Source organism: Bufo bufo, chromosome 1, assembly GCF_905171765.1.
Source record: "Bufo bufo chromosome 1, aBufBuf1.1, whole genome shotgun sequence".
Classification (NCBI taxonomy): domain Eukaryota; kingdom Metazoa; phylum Chordata; class Amphibia; order Anura; family Bufonidae; genus Bufo; species Bufo bufo.
The window spans coordinates 505,052,459-505,070,915 of record NC_053389.1 but is presented as its reverse complement, the minus strand read 5'-3'; the positions used below and the strand labels follow the sequence as shown (position 1 = coordinate 505,070,915).

The following is an 18,457-nucleotide window of genomic DNA, read 5'->3' as shown; positions in this document are numbered from 1 at the left end:
TAGAACATGTCCTATTCGTGTTCATTTTGCGGACAAGAATAGGCATTATTACAATGGGTCCGCAAAAACAAACAAAAGAACAGATGAGTGAATGCACCCTAATTATGATAGTTCTTTGGCTGTCAACACACTAGGGATACAAACACATTTTTACTAATGTGAATACTCGCAGACACTAGTAAAATACCAGTGCATATATAAAAAGAGTACACATTTCTCATTAATCAGGAACACATTGCTGGTGTTTCGTAGACTGAAACAGCATGAAATATGCATGCAGTATGTAATAGGCAGAAGTATTAATTTTTGGAGATAGTGTTAACTTTATTTTCATCTATTGTATTAAGTATCAAAAGAAAAAACCCTTTAGGCTCGGGATACTCATTAGACTTATGGTTCATTTTTATTAAGGAAACAAATAAACTTCTGTAAAAAGGTATTATAGGACAAAAAGATGAATATGGCCAGTCATGTAGTGACCAAGTTCAGCTGTATTACCGGTATTTAATATGAGGTCGGCTATTACACAGCATTTTTCTGGCCTTATGTAAATTTAGCCTATTTTTGTATACTATAAAGTATGCAACTTTATAATATTGTTCATAATTCACTGTTTTCAAGATAACTTTTCTGTCAGTGAGTAGAAACATTGTGGCAGACTTACTTAGGGTGGGCTCGCACTAGCATTATGTCATTCTGTTATAGGTTCCGTTTATAACCGAATAGCCAGATGGAATGCAAAACGGAAGCCTTTAAGAGTCCTAATAGAGGTCTATGGGCAAGCATAACGGATTCGTCTGGTTTCTGTTATACAGGATGGAAACAAAGTCCCATCGACAGGACTTTTTTTTTCAGTCCTGCATAACAGAAACCAGGCTGATCTGTAAATGCTGCCCATAGACTTCTATTAGGATGGAGGAAAACGGAATGCCTCTTAAAGGCTTCCGTTTTGCATTCCGTCTGGTCATTCTGTTATAAACGGAACTTATAACGGAATGGCATAACGCTAGCGCGAGCCCACCCTATAATAAATGCATGAGAATTTTGCCTCAATGTGCTCTAAAAGAGTGTCATACACGCTTTGTTCCAGATTTATTATATGTTTTAGGCACCTTTTGTGCCTCCATAGACAAAGAGGGCATAACTTAGAAGAAGAGACAGCATGGCATAAAGTTATTGGCATGAAGTTAGACAAAAGTGTCTAAAGATGTACCAAATCTATCTTCCATAATAAATTAGAGTGGCAAATTTGGTGCATCAAGTTCTAAGCTTTCTAGTATAGTAGAAATACCCATCCCCCCCCCATGCCCGGGCCCCTCCTATAGACTATACTTACCCGGTCCCCGTCACCAGTATCCCTCCGGATCGCTGCACGGCTGCCACTGCATCTCCCCATCTCGCGGATCAAAACATCCGGTGAAGGAGGAAGCAGCGAATAGCAAGCTGCGATGGTGTCCATCCTCCCTAGTGTTACCCGCTAGGGATTATGACCACCCTGCAATCCAGCAGCAGTGGTCATGCTTGCAAGCTATAGGAAAAGGCACTGGCCTATGTGCACTCACACAGTTCCAGCTACCAGAGAGACCAGCACCTTTTCTTATGGATTGCAGGGTAGTCATAACCCCTGGATACAAGCAGTGTATAATGTGATGGAAAATTTATCAAACCAGCGAAGGAAACAACTTGGACAATAACAATACATTAGTAAGTGCCTTTTTTTTTTTAACATTCTCTACATTATAAATGCCACATAAAACCAGAAACCCTGTGTAATGGTGCCACCTATGGTCTATTGGGTATCCCTAGTCTTGCAGTCACCTAATACTAATAAGCTTGCATATGTCCTTATGAAGCACAGTATCTTAGAGTCATAAACAACGTGCTCTAAGATGGACAGAGATCCGATATGGAAGCGGCCTAGATGACTTTATTCAAATGATTAGCTCTTATCTCCAGAAATTGAGAACTAAGTAGAGATGCATGCTTTCAATGTAAAATGTTGGGTAAAAGATTAATTTCTTTCTTCTTACATAGCTCAGCCAGTCACTCCCCTGATCAAGAATATCACTACTGCGGAAACATCAGCTACTGTCGTGTGGAATTCTGAGAACATAGATACCAAGCTGTTTGTTAAATATGTAGAATTGAGTAAGAGCCTCTTTCAATAAAATATACTCCTACATTTCTGTAAGACCCCTTTAAAGTCTAATGGAGTAGGATAATGCCACAGAACAAGTTTGGATGATGGAATGTCTTAATTGATGCATGAAATCTGGGACATCCCTGTACAGAATGTATGATCTTTAATGGAGATACATGTGTCTTATATTCTTATTTTAAAGAATTCAACCCAAAAGCTTAAACTCCATGATCATTGCGTTGAACCAAAAGCCACTTCCCTTGAGCCTCTGTATCTGAATCCTGTTCCGTGGGATCAATGACTTGAAGTTTAGTTTCATAAAGTATAATAAAGCTTCCCTTGCATGCTACTGTAGTGCAATTGATCAGAACCTACAAGCATAATAAATGAAGTTATTCCTATTGTCTGAAATTCTTCTAGACAAAGAAGACTGGAAGGAGGAAACTATAAATGGTACTCGGAGCTCCTTTGTATTAAAGGGTTTATCTCCTGGAACATCATATAAAGTTCGAGTTTATTCTGATGATCATGCAGATTTGTATTCAGAAGAAACATTTCAGACAGGTCCAGGTGAGGCATTTGTGCAGCAACCCATGTGCCTCACACAAATATCTCAGGGACGCCTCCATGTATGTGGAGGAAAAACAAGTGGTTTTAGAATACTGCCTCATGACGTTAATGAAAGGTGTTCATGCTGTATATTAGGACAAGTGCAAACCTGTACAGTATGATCTATGCATAGCAATGATATTCAAGTTTGAGACTCCTCCCGTTCATATTTAAGAATACTATCCGCTATATCAGCATGTTGATCTCATATTTTGCATTTGCCATTTTTACAAATATTTCTGCTAATACGCCTCAAATTACTGAAAAGCACATGGGGCACATACAGGCATTGGGTAAAAGTGCAGCCTTGCAGTTTGGAAGGTGAAATGCACTGGATATGTTTCCTGCTAAGTGGATACTTGTGCCACTCATTCACCTACACATTACACAGAGTACCCCTCTACATAACCAAAGTGCAACTTACAATCTATCCTTATAAAATCAAGGTAAAGAAAGTGTTTCCGCTACTGTATATCTAAGAAATAATAGTAGCGGGCATTCTGTATGTCTCCATATAGAAACATAGAATGTGTCGGCAGATAAGAACCATTTGGCCCATCTAGTCTGCCCAATATACTGAATACTATCAATAGCCCTTGGCCCTATTTTATATAGTGAATCTGTGAGAATACTCCCATAATAAGTTGGACTTGATGAACCCCTGTCTCTTTCTATATTACCAACTATGTAACTATATAATAATGCATCCATGATCCTGCTGTATATGTGCCACCTTATAAAATTTGGAGGCACACCAAAGGTGTGGCACATACTAATATAGTCTTTTTCTATATTTTATAGAGTATTTTCCATTGTTGGCCAAGTCTTTTGTGCTGTCCATAAAATGGCTGCTGATGAAGGGTGTCCAGGAAAATCACTTAGTCTCCACCATTCTCAACATTGCAAGGGCATTTGAGTCGAGAAGGCTGAATGATGTGATGTGTATTTTTGCCTGGTCATGTGACCCTCCATAAGTGGCCATATTATGGACAGGTCTTCTGTGTGGACAGCACAGAAGATTTGCCCAGCAAGGGGACATGTTTAAAGAAATGAAGCAAATGCACAGACAATCAACAATGGCTATATACTAATATGTTTCATTTAGTCATCTTACATACATATTGGTCAAAAGTAGCCAGAAAGTGTCCAACCCCTTTAACAATATACAAGTGCACTAAATTGTCTAAAGTTATAATTTGTCAACACAATTGTATGAAAGGAGGTGTATGAAGTTGTGTTCTTGGGAAAAAAAATTCACAGGAGGAATGTATGGTCAGAGAAGACCTGTTGTTTAAATAACATTTTTATGCTAAACATAGTTTTTTTTAATGCATATTGGTGGCGTAATATGACTGATATAAAACTGGAGGCAGATAACACAGGATCAAACCAATGACAGTGGGTTATTGGGGCAGCTTCCTCTGCACCGGCCACACAGCATGGACACAAAACTCAGGTGGCTACTGTAAAGCAAATCTCTGAACTGCTGTTCACAGGGCTGCCCCCCATAGTCTTGTGCAAAAAATAAAAAGCATACAATTAGAAAATATATTAGAAGAGCATATGTTTCATTATCTGGTATATGCAGTAGTATTCATTAGGAAAAAATATAATCACTATTTTATTTTTACGACATTGACAAGGATGGTCTGAAATGTTTGTAGGATTAAATTGTTCCTTCTCCTATTGTGTGCCATTAGACAGGACATGCTTTTTAAGTAAATACAGTATATTTACTAAAGTTTCCAACCTATGGAACTGGCAATAGACTAAGCAGTACAAAGATAACTTAGTACTGAGTTAGTAGGTCTTTGACACATCCTCTGCATTGATGCATCCCCTTCTCAGAGACTGTGAAAGCAGTGGAGTAGCTTTAGGCCTTGGCCACATGAGAGGTCAGCGGGCTGTTAATAAGTAGTGCAGAGGTATGATGGCTTCATGACTAATGATTATGTAATAATGTCAGAATTATTTCACAGTAAGATATAATTGGAGAAAATGGTTAGAGAGTAATGGTCCTTTTACACAGACCGATAATCGGGCCAGAGGAGGGATGAGCATTTGTAGAAATGCTCGTTACTGATAATTGGCCTGTGTAAAAGGTGCTGGTGATGAACACACATTCGTCAGGTGAATGTATGTGTCCTTCATCCGGCACCTACAGTCATTGTTTCTGAGCAGCACATTGAACAGGATCTACTGTCATCATGCATCATATTGTCATCGTGCAACTTAGTGACTCAGATGTTCAACTGGACACTGGAAATATTGACAATATGTATGGAATATGTATGATTGAACTGCTAACACTCATGGAAGGGTGCATTAACCCCCTGCACCCCACCATGTAGTGATAATTGTACAGAGATTAACTTTTTAAATAACTCATTGTCCACAAAAATAAATTTTCCTTAAAGTATAGTAATATGTACATAACCTTTTTTAGCTGTGGTCTGATTGGAGGTGAATCTGCAGATAGTCATTAGAACAGAATGAGGGAGGAGTGACTGCAGTAGTAATCCTTCCTACCTGTGTAATCAGGCTGGTACAAATAAGTGCTGTGGATGTTGCATCATCCATCGGTGGTCGCACTGCCCGAGTATCAGGCGATCTAATACAGTCCCTAGTCGTAATGAGAAGGCAGTCGTTTGGGGGAGAGGGGTGTAAGACATTCCATTTAAGGCATACTAAATCTGTACTATGCCATTACAGGGGTTTTTAAATACTGATGACCTATCCTCTGGATAGGTCATCAGTATTTGAATGGTTGGGGTCCGACACCTGAGACCCTGCCAATCAGCTGTTTGAGAAGGCACCGGCGCTCACAGCAGCACTGTGGCCTTCTCACAGCTTTCCCTAGGCCAAGTGACAACACTTTCAGGGTTTACATGGCCTAGGAGCAGCTCGGTTAATGGGGCTGAGCTGAGATACCAAGCACAGCCGCTATACAATGTATGGCGCTGTGCCTGGTGAACACGGAGAAGGCCGCGGTGCTCACAGGAACCAATGCCTTCCCAAACAGCTGATCAGTGGGGGGTCCCGGGCGTCGGAGCCTCACTGATCAGATACAGGTCATCAGTATTTAAAGGAAACCTGTCACCTAAAAAACGCCTCCCAAACCACCAGGATTACCTTAAAGTAGCCAGCAGTATGTTTCTAAAGATCCTATTCTTCCTCTGGCCAGATGCACCAAAATCTTGAAAAACTAACTTTATTCCCCTGCATGCGCTATGTAACAGCAGAGTTTAAAGTCAAGGGGGCAGCGGCCTCCTCGTTTCAAGTCAGGATAACCATGACCGCTAAAAACTACCTAACAGCGGTATACAGCAATGTGCAGGAACGTTAATAGAGACAGGCGCATGTGTGAGACTTCGGCCAGCTTTGCTGTACAGCCAAAAACTATCTGCTGTTAATCAAAAGTGAAGGGGCAGGGAAAGGGGGAGTGGTTATCCTGACTTGAAGCGAGGAGGCCGCTGCCCCCTTGACTTCAAACTCTGCTGTTACATAGTGCGTGCAGGGGGGAAAGTTCGTTTTTCAAGATTTTGGTGCATCTGGCCAGAGGAAGAATAGGATCTTTAGAAACATACTGCTGGATACTTTAAGGTAATGCTGGTTGTTTGGGAGGCGTTTTTTTAGGTGACAGGTTCCCTTTAAATCTCAGAAAACTCTATTTAGGAAGGTTCCTTATTGATGATGTAGTGTGGAGTAATTGATAGTTGTATTGCAGAAACCTTTGCAGTATATACTGTATATCATCCTTTTATATTAACACATCCTAATACATTTATTGTATAAAGTATAGGCAATGCGAGTGTGAATAGAGGGGAATAGTTGGGTAATCTTTTCATTTACCTGAATATGGAAGTGGAGTGTGGTAATATTGGGTTAATATAATAATAATACTAGTCATATTTTATTCAACATGGAATGTAATAACATTCTTCCAGAGCTAGTGAAACAACCTTATCATTGCTGCACACTTGATGTACATAATCTTTTCATGAACTAGTATATGGCTTTCAGTAGATTGTATTTGTGTATTGTGGTATTTGGTTCTGTTTATTGCATATATGTGTTTTCACATTGTTCTATAAGAAAAAGGTATCTGGCTGTGTCCAGCTGTTGGGGAGCGCATTGACTAATGTTTGATTGTACAAGGAGAAAATTACATTTTAGTTTTTGATTATTTTGATCTTATTAGTTCTTGGATAAAGTCGAACCTTCACTGTCTTTATGAACTATTAACAATCCGTCTTTCAAATTTTCTAGCCATGGCCAGTCGACAGGTTGACATAGCTACGCAGGGATGGTTTATTGGCCTAATGTGTGCTGTAGCCCTCCTCATTTTAGTACTGCTGATCGTTTGTTTTATCCGAAGAAATAAAGGTGGAAAATATCCAGGTAAGATGGATTTTTTAAATGAGTTGGATATTTACTGTATTTACAAAAATTATTATGCCCACAATAAAGTGAGTAAAAAGGATATATATATATATATATTTTATTTAGTTTAGATGGTTGAAGATTCATAGAGAATTCTTCACATCCATCTGCTGGAAAACCAACTAATGATTTTTGTCAAAATAACATTTTATTATAAATATATTGATGAAAAGCTATATTTAAATTTTTGAATATGGAATTGCACTTTACATTAAAAGGGTTTTCAGGTTGTTCAATACTGATGACCTGTTGTCAGGATTAGCAGTTTGAGCAGGCTGCGAGGCTCCAGTGAGCACCTCAGCCTCATCACAGCTTACCAAGCACAGCGCTGTCCAGTGGATAGTGGTTGGGCTTGGTATTGCAACTCAGACCAATTTCCTTTAGGCCTCTTGCACACAAACGTATGGCTTTTTCAGTATTTTGCAGTCAGCTGGCCCCTGAGAGAACAGTACTATCCTTGTCAGTTATGTGGACAACAATAGGATATGTTCAAATTTTTTTGGGGGATCAAATGAAATTAATTGTGCCGTATACGGTCCGTGTACGGAACGCAAAAAACTGAACGTATATGGAAAAAATTAACAGATTAATGGATATGATATAGAGGATCATCTGCCTATAGGTGTGGAAATGGTGCTCTTGTCATGTTTGACACACCCAGTCAAAAAGAAGGTGAATATGGACAGGTTAGTTGGAGCGACAGGCACTCAGCATCTGAAACCACTCAGAGAAGTTGTAAAAAATTTAGGTTTAATGAAAAAAGAGCAATATGTATTGATAATCAATAAAAACAAATAAAACAATCTTAAAACAATATTAAGCAGATAAAATGATAACAAGTAAAAGGATATATGGACTAATCTCATACAGTCCTCATGCAACGTGATCTCTCTTATACATAACCACCTATGGGGTGTAAGCAGCAGGTCACAAATAAAAATCTCCAGGGAGTTAGTCAAGTGTTTTCCACTATATGGGTGGTTGTTGATAAAAAAAAATATGGCCTTCTTGGCTCTAGCTGGTGGTGGCCCTCTATGCTATAGCAGATGATAGGGATGTATCAGTGTATTCTCCGGGGTATATGTGCTCCACAGGGTATCTGGTATAACCCAGGCAATCCTTGATGCATTTAGTTGAATGGGAGAAAGTGTTGTTACAGGCTGCTGTGTAGCTGCACTGTTACCACTTTTGGTCATATGCACGACACTATCCCTTTAAATTATGGTAGTACATTCATATATGTTGCTGCATAAAGTCCATGTCATCAGTGCACTGATACCATTGATAGTTATTGTGCGTATTAGCTGTAGGTTCGGTTAATATTGCAGTCAAATCTTGTTAGACAGTTATTAGCAGGTAATTAGCAAATATGTCTATTTAGTTTATAGGTTAGTTTACTGAGTCAGTTATATCTCATTAAGATAGTTTGTTAGTATATGTGTTCATTTAATCACTGGGTAGTAGGTATATAGTGAACCCTTTATGTTGGTGGTTCGTATCGATCGGTAGCACCGCTACTACGTGGCGTCCCATGGAGCGGTCGGGACCTGGCTTTCTGTTACCTCCTTCCTGAAGACCGCTTCGACCGTAGTGCCTCACCTCCCGGTTGCGCTGAATGCAGATCTCCGAGTGTGGTACCTGGCGTCTCACATAGTCCTGGAAGTTATAGTTCGGCATCCCACGTGTTTCAATACGTCGGTTTCCGGTTACTCTGTCTTGTTCTTAGTTTGGGAGGTAGGTACAGATAGTAAAAAAAGCGCTTCTCCTATTCCATGACAGAGCGCTACGTTAGCATATATCCATGGATATCTGGAGTGGGTCTTGGGGTATACAGGTGTGTAGCTCAAACCATACGGGTTTCAGAGTGTTAACTCACTCCTTCATCAAAAAATTTGGATGATGTCTGTGTGCATTCCGTTTTTTGCGGAGCGGAACAGCTGGCCCCTGATAGAACAGTACTATCCTTGTCCGTTATGCGGACAATAATAGGATATGTTCTATCTTTGAACGGAATGGAAAAACAGAAATACGTAAACGGAAGACATACGGAGTACCTTCCGTTTTTTTTTTGCAGATCCATTGAAATGAATGGTTCTGTATACGGTCCCTATACGGAACGCAAAAACCGAACGTAAACGGAAAAAAAAAAGTTTGTGTGCAAGAGGCCTTAATTTAACTGAGTTGTGCCTAGGCCACGTGACCAATGAAAGTAACGTCAGTGTCCACTGGACCACCACAGTCTCTTGCCTCCTGCAGCCGCTGAGCACTGATCAGTACCATACATTACTGATTTATATACTGTATATTAATTATATATATAAATCTATATATATATATATATATATATATCTATATGTGTGTGTGTATATATACACACATATATGTGTATGTGTGTATATATATATATATATATATATATATAGATAGATACATACACACATATAGATAGATATATATACAGTACAGACCAAAAGTTTGGACACACCTTCTCATTCAAAGAGTTTTCTTTATTTTCATGACTATGAAGGCATCAAAACTATGAATTAACACATGTGGAATTATATACATAACAAACAAGTGTGAAACAACTGAAAATATGTCATATTCTAGGTTCTTCAAAGTAGCCACCTTTTGCTTTGATTACTGCTTTGAACACTCTTGGCATTCTCTTGATGAGCTTCAAGAGGTAGTCCCCTGAAAATGGTCTTCCAACAGTCTTGAAGGAGTTCCCAGAGATGCATAGCACTTGTTGGCTCTTTTGCCTTCACTCTGCGGTCCAGCTCACCCCAAACCATCTCGATTGGGTTCAGGTCCGGTGACTGTGGAGGCCAAGTCATCTGGCACAGCACCCCATCACTCTCCTTCATGGTCAAATAGCCCTTGCTTTCAAAGTTTTCCCAATTTTTCAGCTGACTGACTGACCTTCATTTCTTAAAGTAATGATGGCCATTCGTTTTTCTTTACTTAGCTGCTTTTTTCTTGCCATAATACAAATTCTAACAGTCTATTCAGTAGGACTATCAGCTGTGTATCCACCTGACTTCTCCTCAACGCAACTGATGGTCCCAACCCCATTTATAAGGCAAGAAATCCCACTTATTAAACCTGACAGGGCACACCTGTGAAGTGAAAACCATTTCAGGGGACTACCTCTTGAAGCTCATCAAGAGAATGCCAAGAGTGTGCAAAGCAGTAATCAAAGCAAAAGGTGGCTACTTTGAAGAACCTAGAATATGACATATTTTCAGTTGTTTCACACTTGTTTGTTATGTATATAATTCCACATGTGTTAATTCATAGTTTTGATGCCTTCAGTGTGAATCTACAGTTTTCATGGTCATGAAAATAAAGAAAACTCTTTGAATGAGAAGGTGTGTCCAAACTTTTGGTCTGTACTATACATACTACACACACACACACACACACACATATATATATATATATATATATATATATATATAAATATATATATTTTTATATACACACACATATATATATATATATATATATATATATATATACACATATATATATATATATATATATATACACATTTCAGGTAGTTTTAGTTCAGATTTTTTACTGATTGGTGAACCCCTCCAATCTGATATTGTTCTCCTACACTGATAATAGGCCATCAATATCAAAATCTCAGAAACCCCTTTAATACTTCATATGGATGGTATTTATATAATTCCTGTTATCTGTCCATTCTTGTTCCCAGTTCCAAAACCCTCAGAGGCCTCAAAATTGGTGTTTTGAATGCAAATAAAATGGTAGAGGAGTCAGAAGAAAAAGTAATTCATGTTTAGTGCAGCCAATTTTTAGTGTTTTTATATGATAGGTGTTTCCACTTAATGTGCTTTATGCCCTGTATGCATTTATCTTGTGCTTTCGTTTTTACTTATTAATAGTGAAAGAGAAGGAAGATGCCCATGCAGACCCTGAAATACAGCCCATGAAAGAGGATGATGGAACGTTTGGTGAATACAGGTAAGGAATTTGTCCTGGCATGTATGGTTGCTTTTACATTTTCTTTCCAAGTTTTCTGAAAAGCCAAATCCTATCAATGAAAAGTTGCTAGAGGCATCCTTTGTATGCAGATTTTTGGGACTTAAAAATAGCCATAAAACATATTTGTTTGTTTTGGTGTTTTTTTTTCTTTTTGTTATACATTTTTTGATCCAAAAACACACTGGGGGTCATTTACGAACAGATATACGCCACTGTGGTGCTCCTGCCAGAGGAGGTGGTGGTGGTGAATTCACTAAAAGAGTTCAAGAGGGGTCTGGATGTATTTCTGAAGTGTAATAATATTACAGGCTTTAGCTACTAGAGATGGGTCGTTGATCCAGGGAGTTATTCTGATTGCCTGATTGGAGCCGGGAAGGAATTGTTCCCCTAAAATGAGGAAAATTGGCTTCCACCTGATGTTTTTTTTTTTGCCTTTTTGATCAATAAAGCCCTAAGCTGGCGGTGGATCCGCCGAAGCTATGAAGAGGCGCCGGCTTCTCCATAACTTTGGCACATCCAGCGCCAGTTCTAAATGTAAGATAGCTTCCTAGCTAGTTCTAAATGTAAGATAGCTTCCTAGCTAGTTCTACATGTAAGATAGCCTCCTAGCTAGTTCTACATGTAAGATAGCCTCCTAGCTAGTTCTACATGTAAGATAGCTTCCTAGCTAGTTCTACATGTAAGATAGCTTCCTAGCTAGTTCTACATGTAAGATAGCTTCCTAGCTAGTTCTACATGTAAGATAGATTCCTAGCTAGTTCTACATGTAAGATAGATTCCTAGCTAGTTCTACATGTAAGATAGCTTCCTAGCTAGTTCTACATGTAAGATAGCTTCCTAGCTAGTTCTACATGTAAGATGGCTTCCTAGCTAGTTCTAGATGTAAGATAGCTTACTAGCTAGATCTACATGTAAGATAGCTTCCTAGCTAGTTCTACATGTAAGATGCCTTCCTAGCTGTCCTACATTTAGACCATTTTCTGTGCCTAAAACAGATGTAGAAAGTGATGAATGAGATGGGCCAGCCGGCCTGTGCCCTTCCACGCTCACAATTTTAGACCTGACATGAACGGGGAGTTGCAGATCTGCTCCTGGAATACGCCTAATTTAGGCATATTTCAGCATAGTAAATGACCCCCAATGTTACTATGTTTACTTATAAAAAGCTTGATATTTTACCTACTACTTTCACTTCATTAAGCAATTATATATCTACTGTATATTCCTATGAAGGAAAATCATACAGTATTTTAGCACTACACCATCATTGAAAATCAGAATTAAGAAACTTAAAAAATATGAATCCATAAGATATTGCAGATGTCACGCATATATAATACCCCATAGCGGCCTGACGATTTCTTTCAATGGTTGACAGCATGTTAATGCAATCTGTACAATGCTATCATATTGCCTGATTGTTGGAAATAGTTGCATGTGATTTGAATAAGTAGCCCATTCTTAAACTCTAATATTTCTTTACCAGTGATGCAGAAGACCACAAACCTCTTAAAAAAGGAAGCCGGACTCCGTCAGACAGAACTGTGAAGAAAGATGACAGTGATGACAGTTTAGTGGATTATGGAGAAGGAGTAAATGGGCAGTTTAATGAAGATGGCTCCTTCATTGGACAATATAGTGGCAAAAAAGAAAAAGAACCTGTAGAAGGCAACGAAAGTTCAGAGGCTCCATCTCCTGTCAATGCCATGAATTCCTTTGTGTAGTCATCATTAAGTGGTCATATTCTCTTTTGCAAGCTGCCACGTTCCATTCAATGCACTCAGCTTTCATTCAGTGGTCCACGCGACGTAGAGATATTCATACTTTGAACAGTACTTTCTAAATGCAAGCTCTTGTAAGTGGTACTGGATGTCGGTGTAATGGTACATCATGTTCATCTTTTTGTTCAGGGTGTATCGTTTTTTCCACAGCGTGCAAAAACATGCACAGAACCACCAATGTAGCAAATTGAAGTAAGCCTAAAGTCCTCTATCTCCTCTATATGAACCTGTAATGCATGAAATGATCCACATTTCACCTACCAACCAGTGTATGTAAGCCATGGTTTGGTCCTTTGTTATTCAGTCCTTGGTCAGACACCTGGGTATAGAATCCGTTTATTTTGTCAGTATTATAGTAGTGTGACAGTGTGTAGAACTTCAATGTCTATGTGGACATTGCTGGTGAAGTTGGTGAATTTATTGTATACTCTACCATGTCTTTATACAAGACTAGAACGTAAATATATCTATACGGCGACTAAATCATTGAAGTATGATACTTGCATTTGCTGATGCTCACTCAAGACCCAAATATATGCTAGTTGCTCCCATTATTTTACTGCCTTTTCAACAAAGTATTATACGTACAGTGTTGTATTTTGTACACTATGTATAAATCAGGCTATATAGATTCCATAAACGGATCAGCTTTGCAATGCATTCTGGGATTTGTATTCTTCACAGTCACTGAGGGGACATTGGGACATTGGCTTCATGAACCCCCATGCATATTGTTCAGTGCCTTTATTTGATATGCATTCCACGATGCACTGCTCTGCTGGGTATGTTGGCACGGTAAAGACTGATGAACTACAGTATCGATTTTTGCCAAAAATGTAAATTATGTAAATGATAAAGACATTATAAAAGCATTATTGGAAGAAAAATAATCTCTATTGTAAAATGAAATTGTCTATATGCTGCTGCAAGTCCACTGTTTACTGACATTGCTATGAACAGCAAAGTGTACATAGCAGAAACCTTGATCAGATTGAGAAATGAAAGCACAGCATGCACTGAGATCCATATACCGCTTAGAAATAAGCCCATCTGTTACTCACGGGGTGTCTCAGTGAATTTCACCTAGGACTCATACGCCAATATCTACTTTAGATCTTCTTAGAGGTACAGGACAAAAAAACAGAATGCAATCCTGCAAAAGAGAACGGATGGATGTCACCCGTGACAGCATATTCCTCTTGACTACGTAAACTATTCCAATACTGTGGTTTAGCTTCCTATGAAATTATACAACAGCCTATGGTTGAAGCAATGCTCAGTTTCATTTGCCAATATATTGCATTTTCATAACTTGCATCAAGTTTAATTTTAAGTGAGCTTTTTATATGTAGATATTTTGTTCAATTTGTAAATATACAGAAAGATTAGATGCATTTATGCTTGTAGATGTTACAGAGAAATAAAGCAAAGAGTTATGCTGTATTGTGTAAGAAGAACTATAGCCAACGGAGTGCATGGTATTTTCAAGGCATCTACTTAAATGCATATATTTTGCTGTGAAATGACATAGTGAACTATTGTATTTACTGCAGACTTCTTAAACTTGTGCCAGTATGTTACATTTGCCATTCCTCCTCTCAAACACTATAGGAATAAAGCACAAGCTTGGCAGCGGTCAATACACTTCTGTCCCTTCCTTCACTTACATTCTCTATCAGCCTTTTAACTCCTGGGAATCAGCAACTTGTTTTAATGTCTCAGTGGGGCCAAATGGACCTCAAATAAATCATACATCTCAAATTTCAAAGCACAACTAGGCAGTATCCGGTGATAAAGAGACTTCAATAGTTTATCGGTGACTGTGATGGTCTTTTATCAAGGGGAAATCACTGTGACATAATTCTGTGTTGTGTCAATTTATATAGCAAAAAGATGTGTCTGCTTCAGATGTGTCAAGGTTACCTGTCTGCGCCCTTAAAGGTAGCATATTCTTCATATTGTCACTCTGCCGAGCTTTATAATTGACACAAGAGAGCATGAGAATTGTGCCTTAGTCCTTGATCAATGACCTCCGGACAAGTAACACATGCTAACACAAGCCGTGCATGGTTCACCTGCAGACTCTCTTGTGTAAAAGCGACATTTTGTATATTAATAAATGTATTCAAGTTTCAGCTGCTTTGTGGATGTGTCATTTTACTCTTCATCTTATAAGAATGACATCTTAAAATATAAAGCTTGGGGATGCTTTGATTTCTGCCCCGTTTTTCACTTGTTATAGGTGTGTGTGATAAATTGTGGTTGCTCATAAACACTTTTAGATTGGGTTCACATTTTTGAGCCAGAGCCAGAAGTAGATATACAGGGAGTGCAGAATTATTAGGCAAGTTGTATTTTTGAGGATTAATTTTATTATTGAACAACAACCATGTTCTCAATAGACCCAAAAAACTCATTAATATCAAAGCTGAATATTTTTGGAAGTAGTTTTTAGTTTGTTTTTAGTTTTAGCTATTTTAGGGGGATATCTGTGTGTGCAGGTGACTATTACTGTGCATAATTATTAGGCAACTTAACAAAAAACAAATATATACCAATTTCAATTATTTATTTTTACCAGTGAAACCAATATAACATCTCAACATTCACAAATATACATTTCTGACATTCAAAAACAAAACAAAAACAAATCAGTGACCAATATAGCCACCTTTCTTTGCAAGGACACTCAAAAGCCTGCCATCCATGGATTCTGTCAGTGTTTTGATCTGTTCACCATCAACATTGCGTGCAGCAGCAACCACAGCCTCCCAGACACTGTTCAGAGAGGTGTACTGTTTTCCCTCCTTGTAAATCTCACATTTGATGATGGACCACAGGTTCTCAATGGGGTTCAGATCAGGTGAACAAGGAGGCCATGTCATTAGATTTTCTTCTTTTATACCCTTTCTTGCCAGCCACGCTGTGGAGTACTTGGACGCGTGTGATGGAGCATTGTCCTGCATGAAAATCATGTTTTTCTTGAAGGATGCAGACTTCTTCCTGTACCACTGCTTGAAGAAGGTGTCTTCCAGAAACTGGCAGTAGGACTGGGAGTTGAGCTTGACTCCATCCTCAACCCGAAAAGGCCCCACAAGCTCATCTTTGATGATACCAGCCCAAACCAGTACTCCACCTCCACCTTGCTGGCGTCTGAGTCGGACTGGAGCTCTCTGCCCTTTACCAATCCAGCCACGGGCCCATCCATCTGGCCCCATCAAGACTCACTCTCATTTCATCAGTCCATAAAACCTTAGAAAAATCAGTCTTGAGATATTTCTTGGCCCAGTCTTGACGTTTCAGCTTGTGTGTCTTGTTCAGTGGTGGTCGTCTTTCAGCCTTTCTTACCTTGGCCATGTCTCTGAGTATTGCACACCTTGTGCTTTTGGGCACTCCAGTGATGTTGCAGCTCTAAAATATGGCCAAACTGGTGGCAAGTGGCATCTTGGCAGCTGCACGCTTGACTTTTCTCAGTTCATGGGCAGTTATTTTGCGCCTTGGTTTTTCCACACGCTTCTTACGACCCTGTTGACTATTTTGAATGAAACGCTTGATTGTTCGATGATCACGCTTCAGAAGCTTTGCAATTTTAAGAGTGCTGCATCCCTCTGCAAGATATCTCACTATTTTTGACTTTTCTGAGCCTGTCAAGTCCTTCTTTTGACCCATTTTGCCAAAGGAAAGGAAGTTGCCTAATAATTATGCACACCTGATATAGGGTGTTGATGTAATTAGACCACACCCCTTCTCATTACAGAGATGCACATCACCTAATATGCTTAATTGGTAGTAGGCTTTCGAGCCTATACAGCTTGGAGTAAGACAACATGCATAAAGAGGATGATGTGGTCAAAATACTCATTTGCCTAATAATTCTGCACGCAGTGTATAAGTAAGGAGGTAGGAGATGCAAAAGTAATTTCTTTATATTTCACATTTCTTTTGAATCCAATTGTGACTTTAGCTAAAAAAAAATGCATCCAAAACCTCGACCGAAAACTGTGTGTGAGCCCACCTGTAGAGGGGTATTCCCATCTCAGCCATTTATCTGTTAGATAGTACTATCTTCCAGCAACTTTATTAATATACATGTTCTGTTGGTGTAACTGTTAAAGAGAACTTGTCACCACGAAATACAGACCAATCTGCAGGCAGCATGTTATAGAGCAGGAGGAGCTGAACAGATTAATATATAGTTTTATGGGAAAAGATTCAATAAAACTTTCAGTGACGGCTATCTCTGTATACACACTTACACAGGAAATGCTGTCAATCACTGATAACACCTCCCACATGTACAACTATCAGTGACTGACAGCTATCTATGTATACACACTTACACATAGAATGCAATCAGTCACTGATAACACCTCACTGTGTGCAATTATCAATGACTGACAGCTCTCTCTGTATACACACACATGGAATGCTATCAATCACTGATGATTCCTCTCCTGTGTACAACTTCCAGAGAATGCTGTCAATCACTGAGAACACCTTCCCATGTACAACTATTAGTGACTCACAGCTATCTCTGTATACACACTTACACAGAGAATGCTATCACTGATAACACCTCCCCATGTACAACTATCAGGGACTGACAGCTATCTCTGTATACACACTTACACAGAGAATGCTATCACTGATAACGCCTCCATCGTGTACAACTATCTGTGACTGACAGCTATCTATGTATACACACTTACACAGCGAATTCTATCAATCACTGATAATACCTACCCTGTGTACCACTAAAGTCAGAAATAGCAGAGATTTAAATGTATAAAGTACATTTACTGAATTGTTTCCTACAAAACGATATATCAATCTGCTTGGCTTCTGCTCTATAACATACATCCACTGCCTTGTGTTGACCTCTTTAACATGGCCTCAAATTAGAGTGATGTAATCATGCAGGAATTCTAATAGCTTGTAGGGCTAAGAAGAGCACATTTGAAAGATTAAGTGCCCATTTATGACATACCTTTCTAATATCCCTATTAATCAAAGACATGAAAAACACTGTAGGGACATCAATTTTATACATTCTGACACAACTGGTCAGAAAGGTTCAAACAGAATTTACATGATGTTATTATATTATTGATATCTCCCCATAATCCTCTACAACTTGATAAAGGGTTTTTCTAAGAATATTGATGGCGTATTTAGGGTAGATCATCAACATCAAATCGTTGGGGGTCTGACCTTCGATACACCCGTCAAACAAATGTTTCTCATACCAATGCTGCAGCCTCAATGTTTTTTTTCTCAGTCCATTAAGTTACATGTCGTTTACATGGGAGCAGCGGTGCGGGCCATTGCAGGTTCTTAAAGCTCACTTGAATAAGACAAAGCTGCAATACCCTACACCAGTGATGGTGAACCTTTTAGAGACTGAGTGCCCAAACTGCAACCCAAATCTCACTTATTTATCGCGAAGTGCCAACATGGCCATTTACCCTGA

General features: G+C 39.0%; 1 protein-coding gene across 13 annotated transcripts in view; it reads left to right on the top strand.

Moving 5' to 3' along the window:
- Positions 1 to 14,864, top strand: part of NRCAM (neuronal cell adhesion molecule) — a 191,792-nt gene extending 176,928 nt beyond the window's left edge. For 5 of the 13 annotated variants that reach the window (XM_040410913.1, XM_040410857.1, XM_040410858.1 and 2 more), the window contains 5 exons: positions 2,035 to 2,148; positions 2,561 to 2,710; positions 7,019 to 7,150; positions 11,107 to 11,185; positions 12,693 to 14,864. In XM_040410913.1, coding sequence (XP_040266847.1) covers positions 2,035 to 2,148; positions 2,561 to 2,710; positions 7,019 to 7,150; positions 11,107 to 11,185; positions 12,693 to 12,930 — 713 coding nt within the window. In that variant the 3' untranslated portion in view covers positions 12,931 to 14,864. The remainder of the gene's footprint in view (positions 1 to 2,034; positions 2,149 to 2,560; positions 2,711 to 7,018; positions 7,151 to 11,106; positions 11,186 to 12,692) is intronic. The other 8 variants (XM_040410906.1, XM_040410897.1, XM_040410890.1 and 5 more) reach the window with 2 other exon arrangements.
- The last annotated feature ends 3,593 nt before the right edge of the window (positions 14,865 to 18,457 follow it).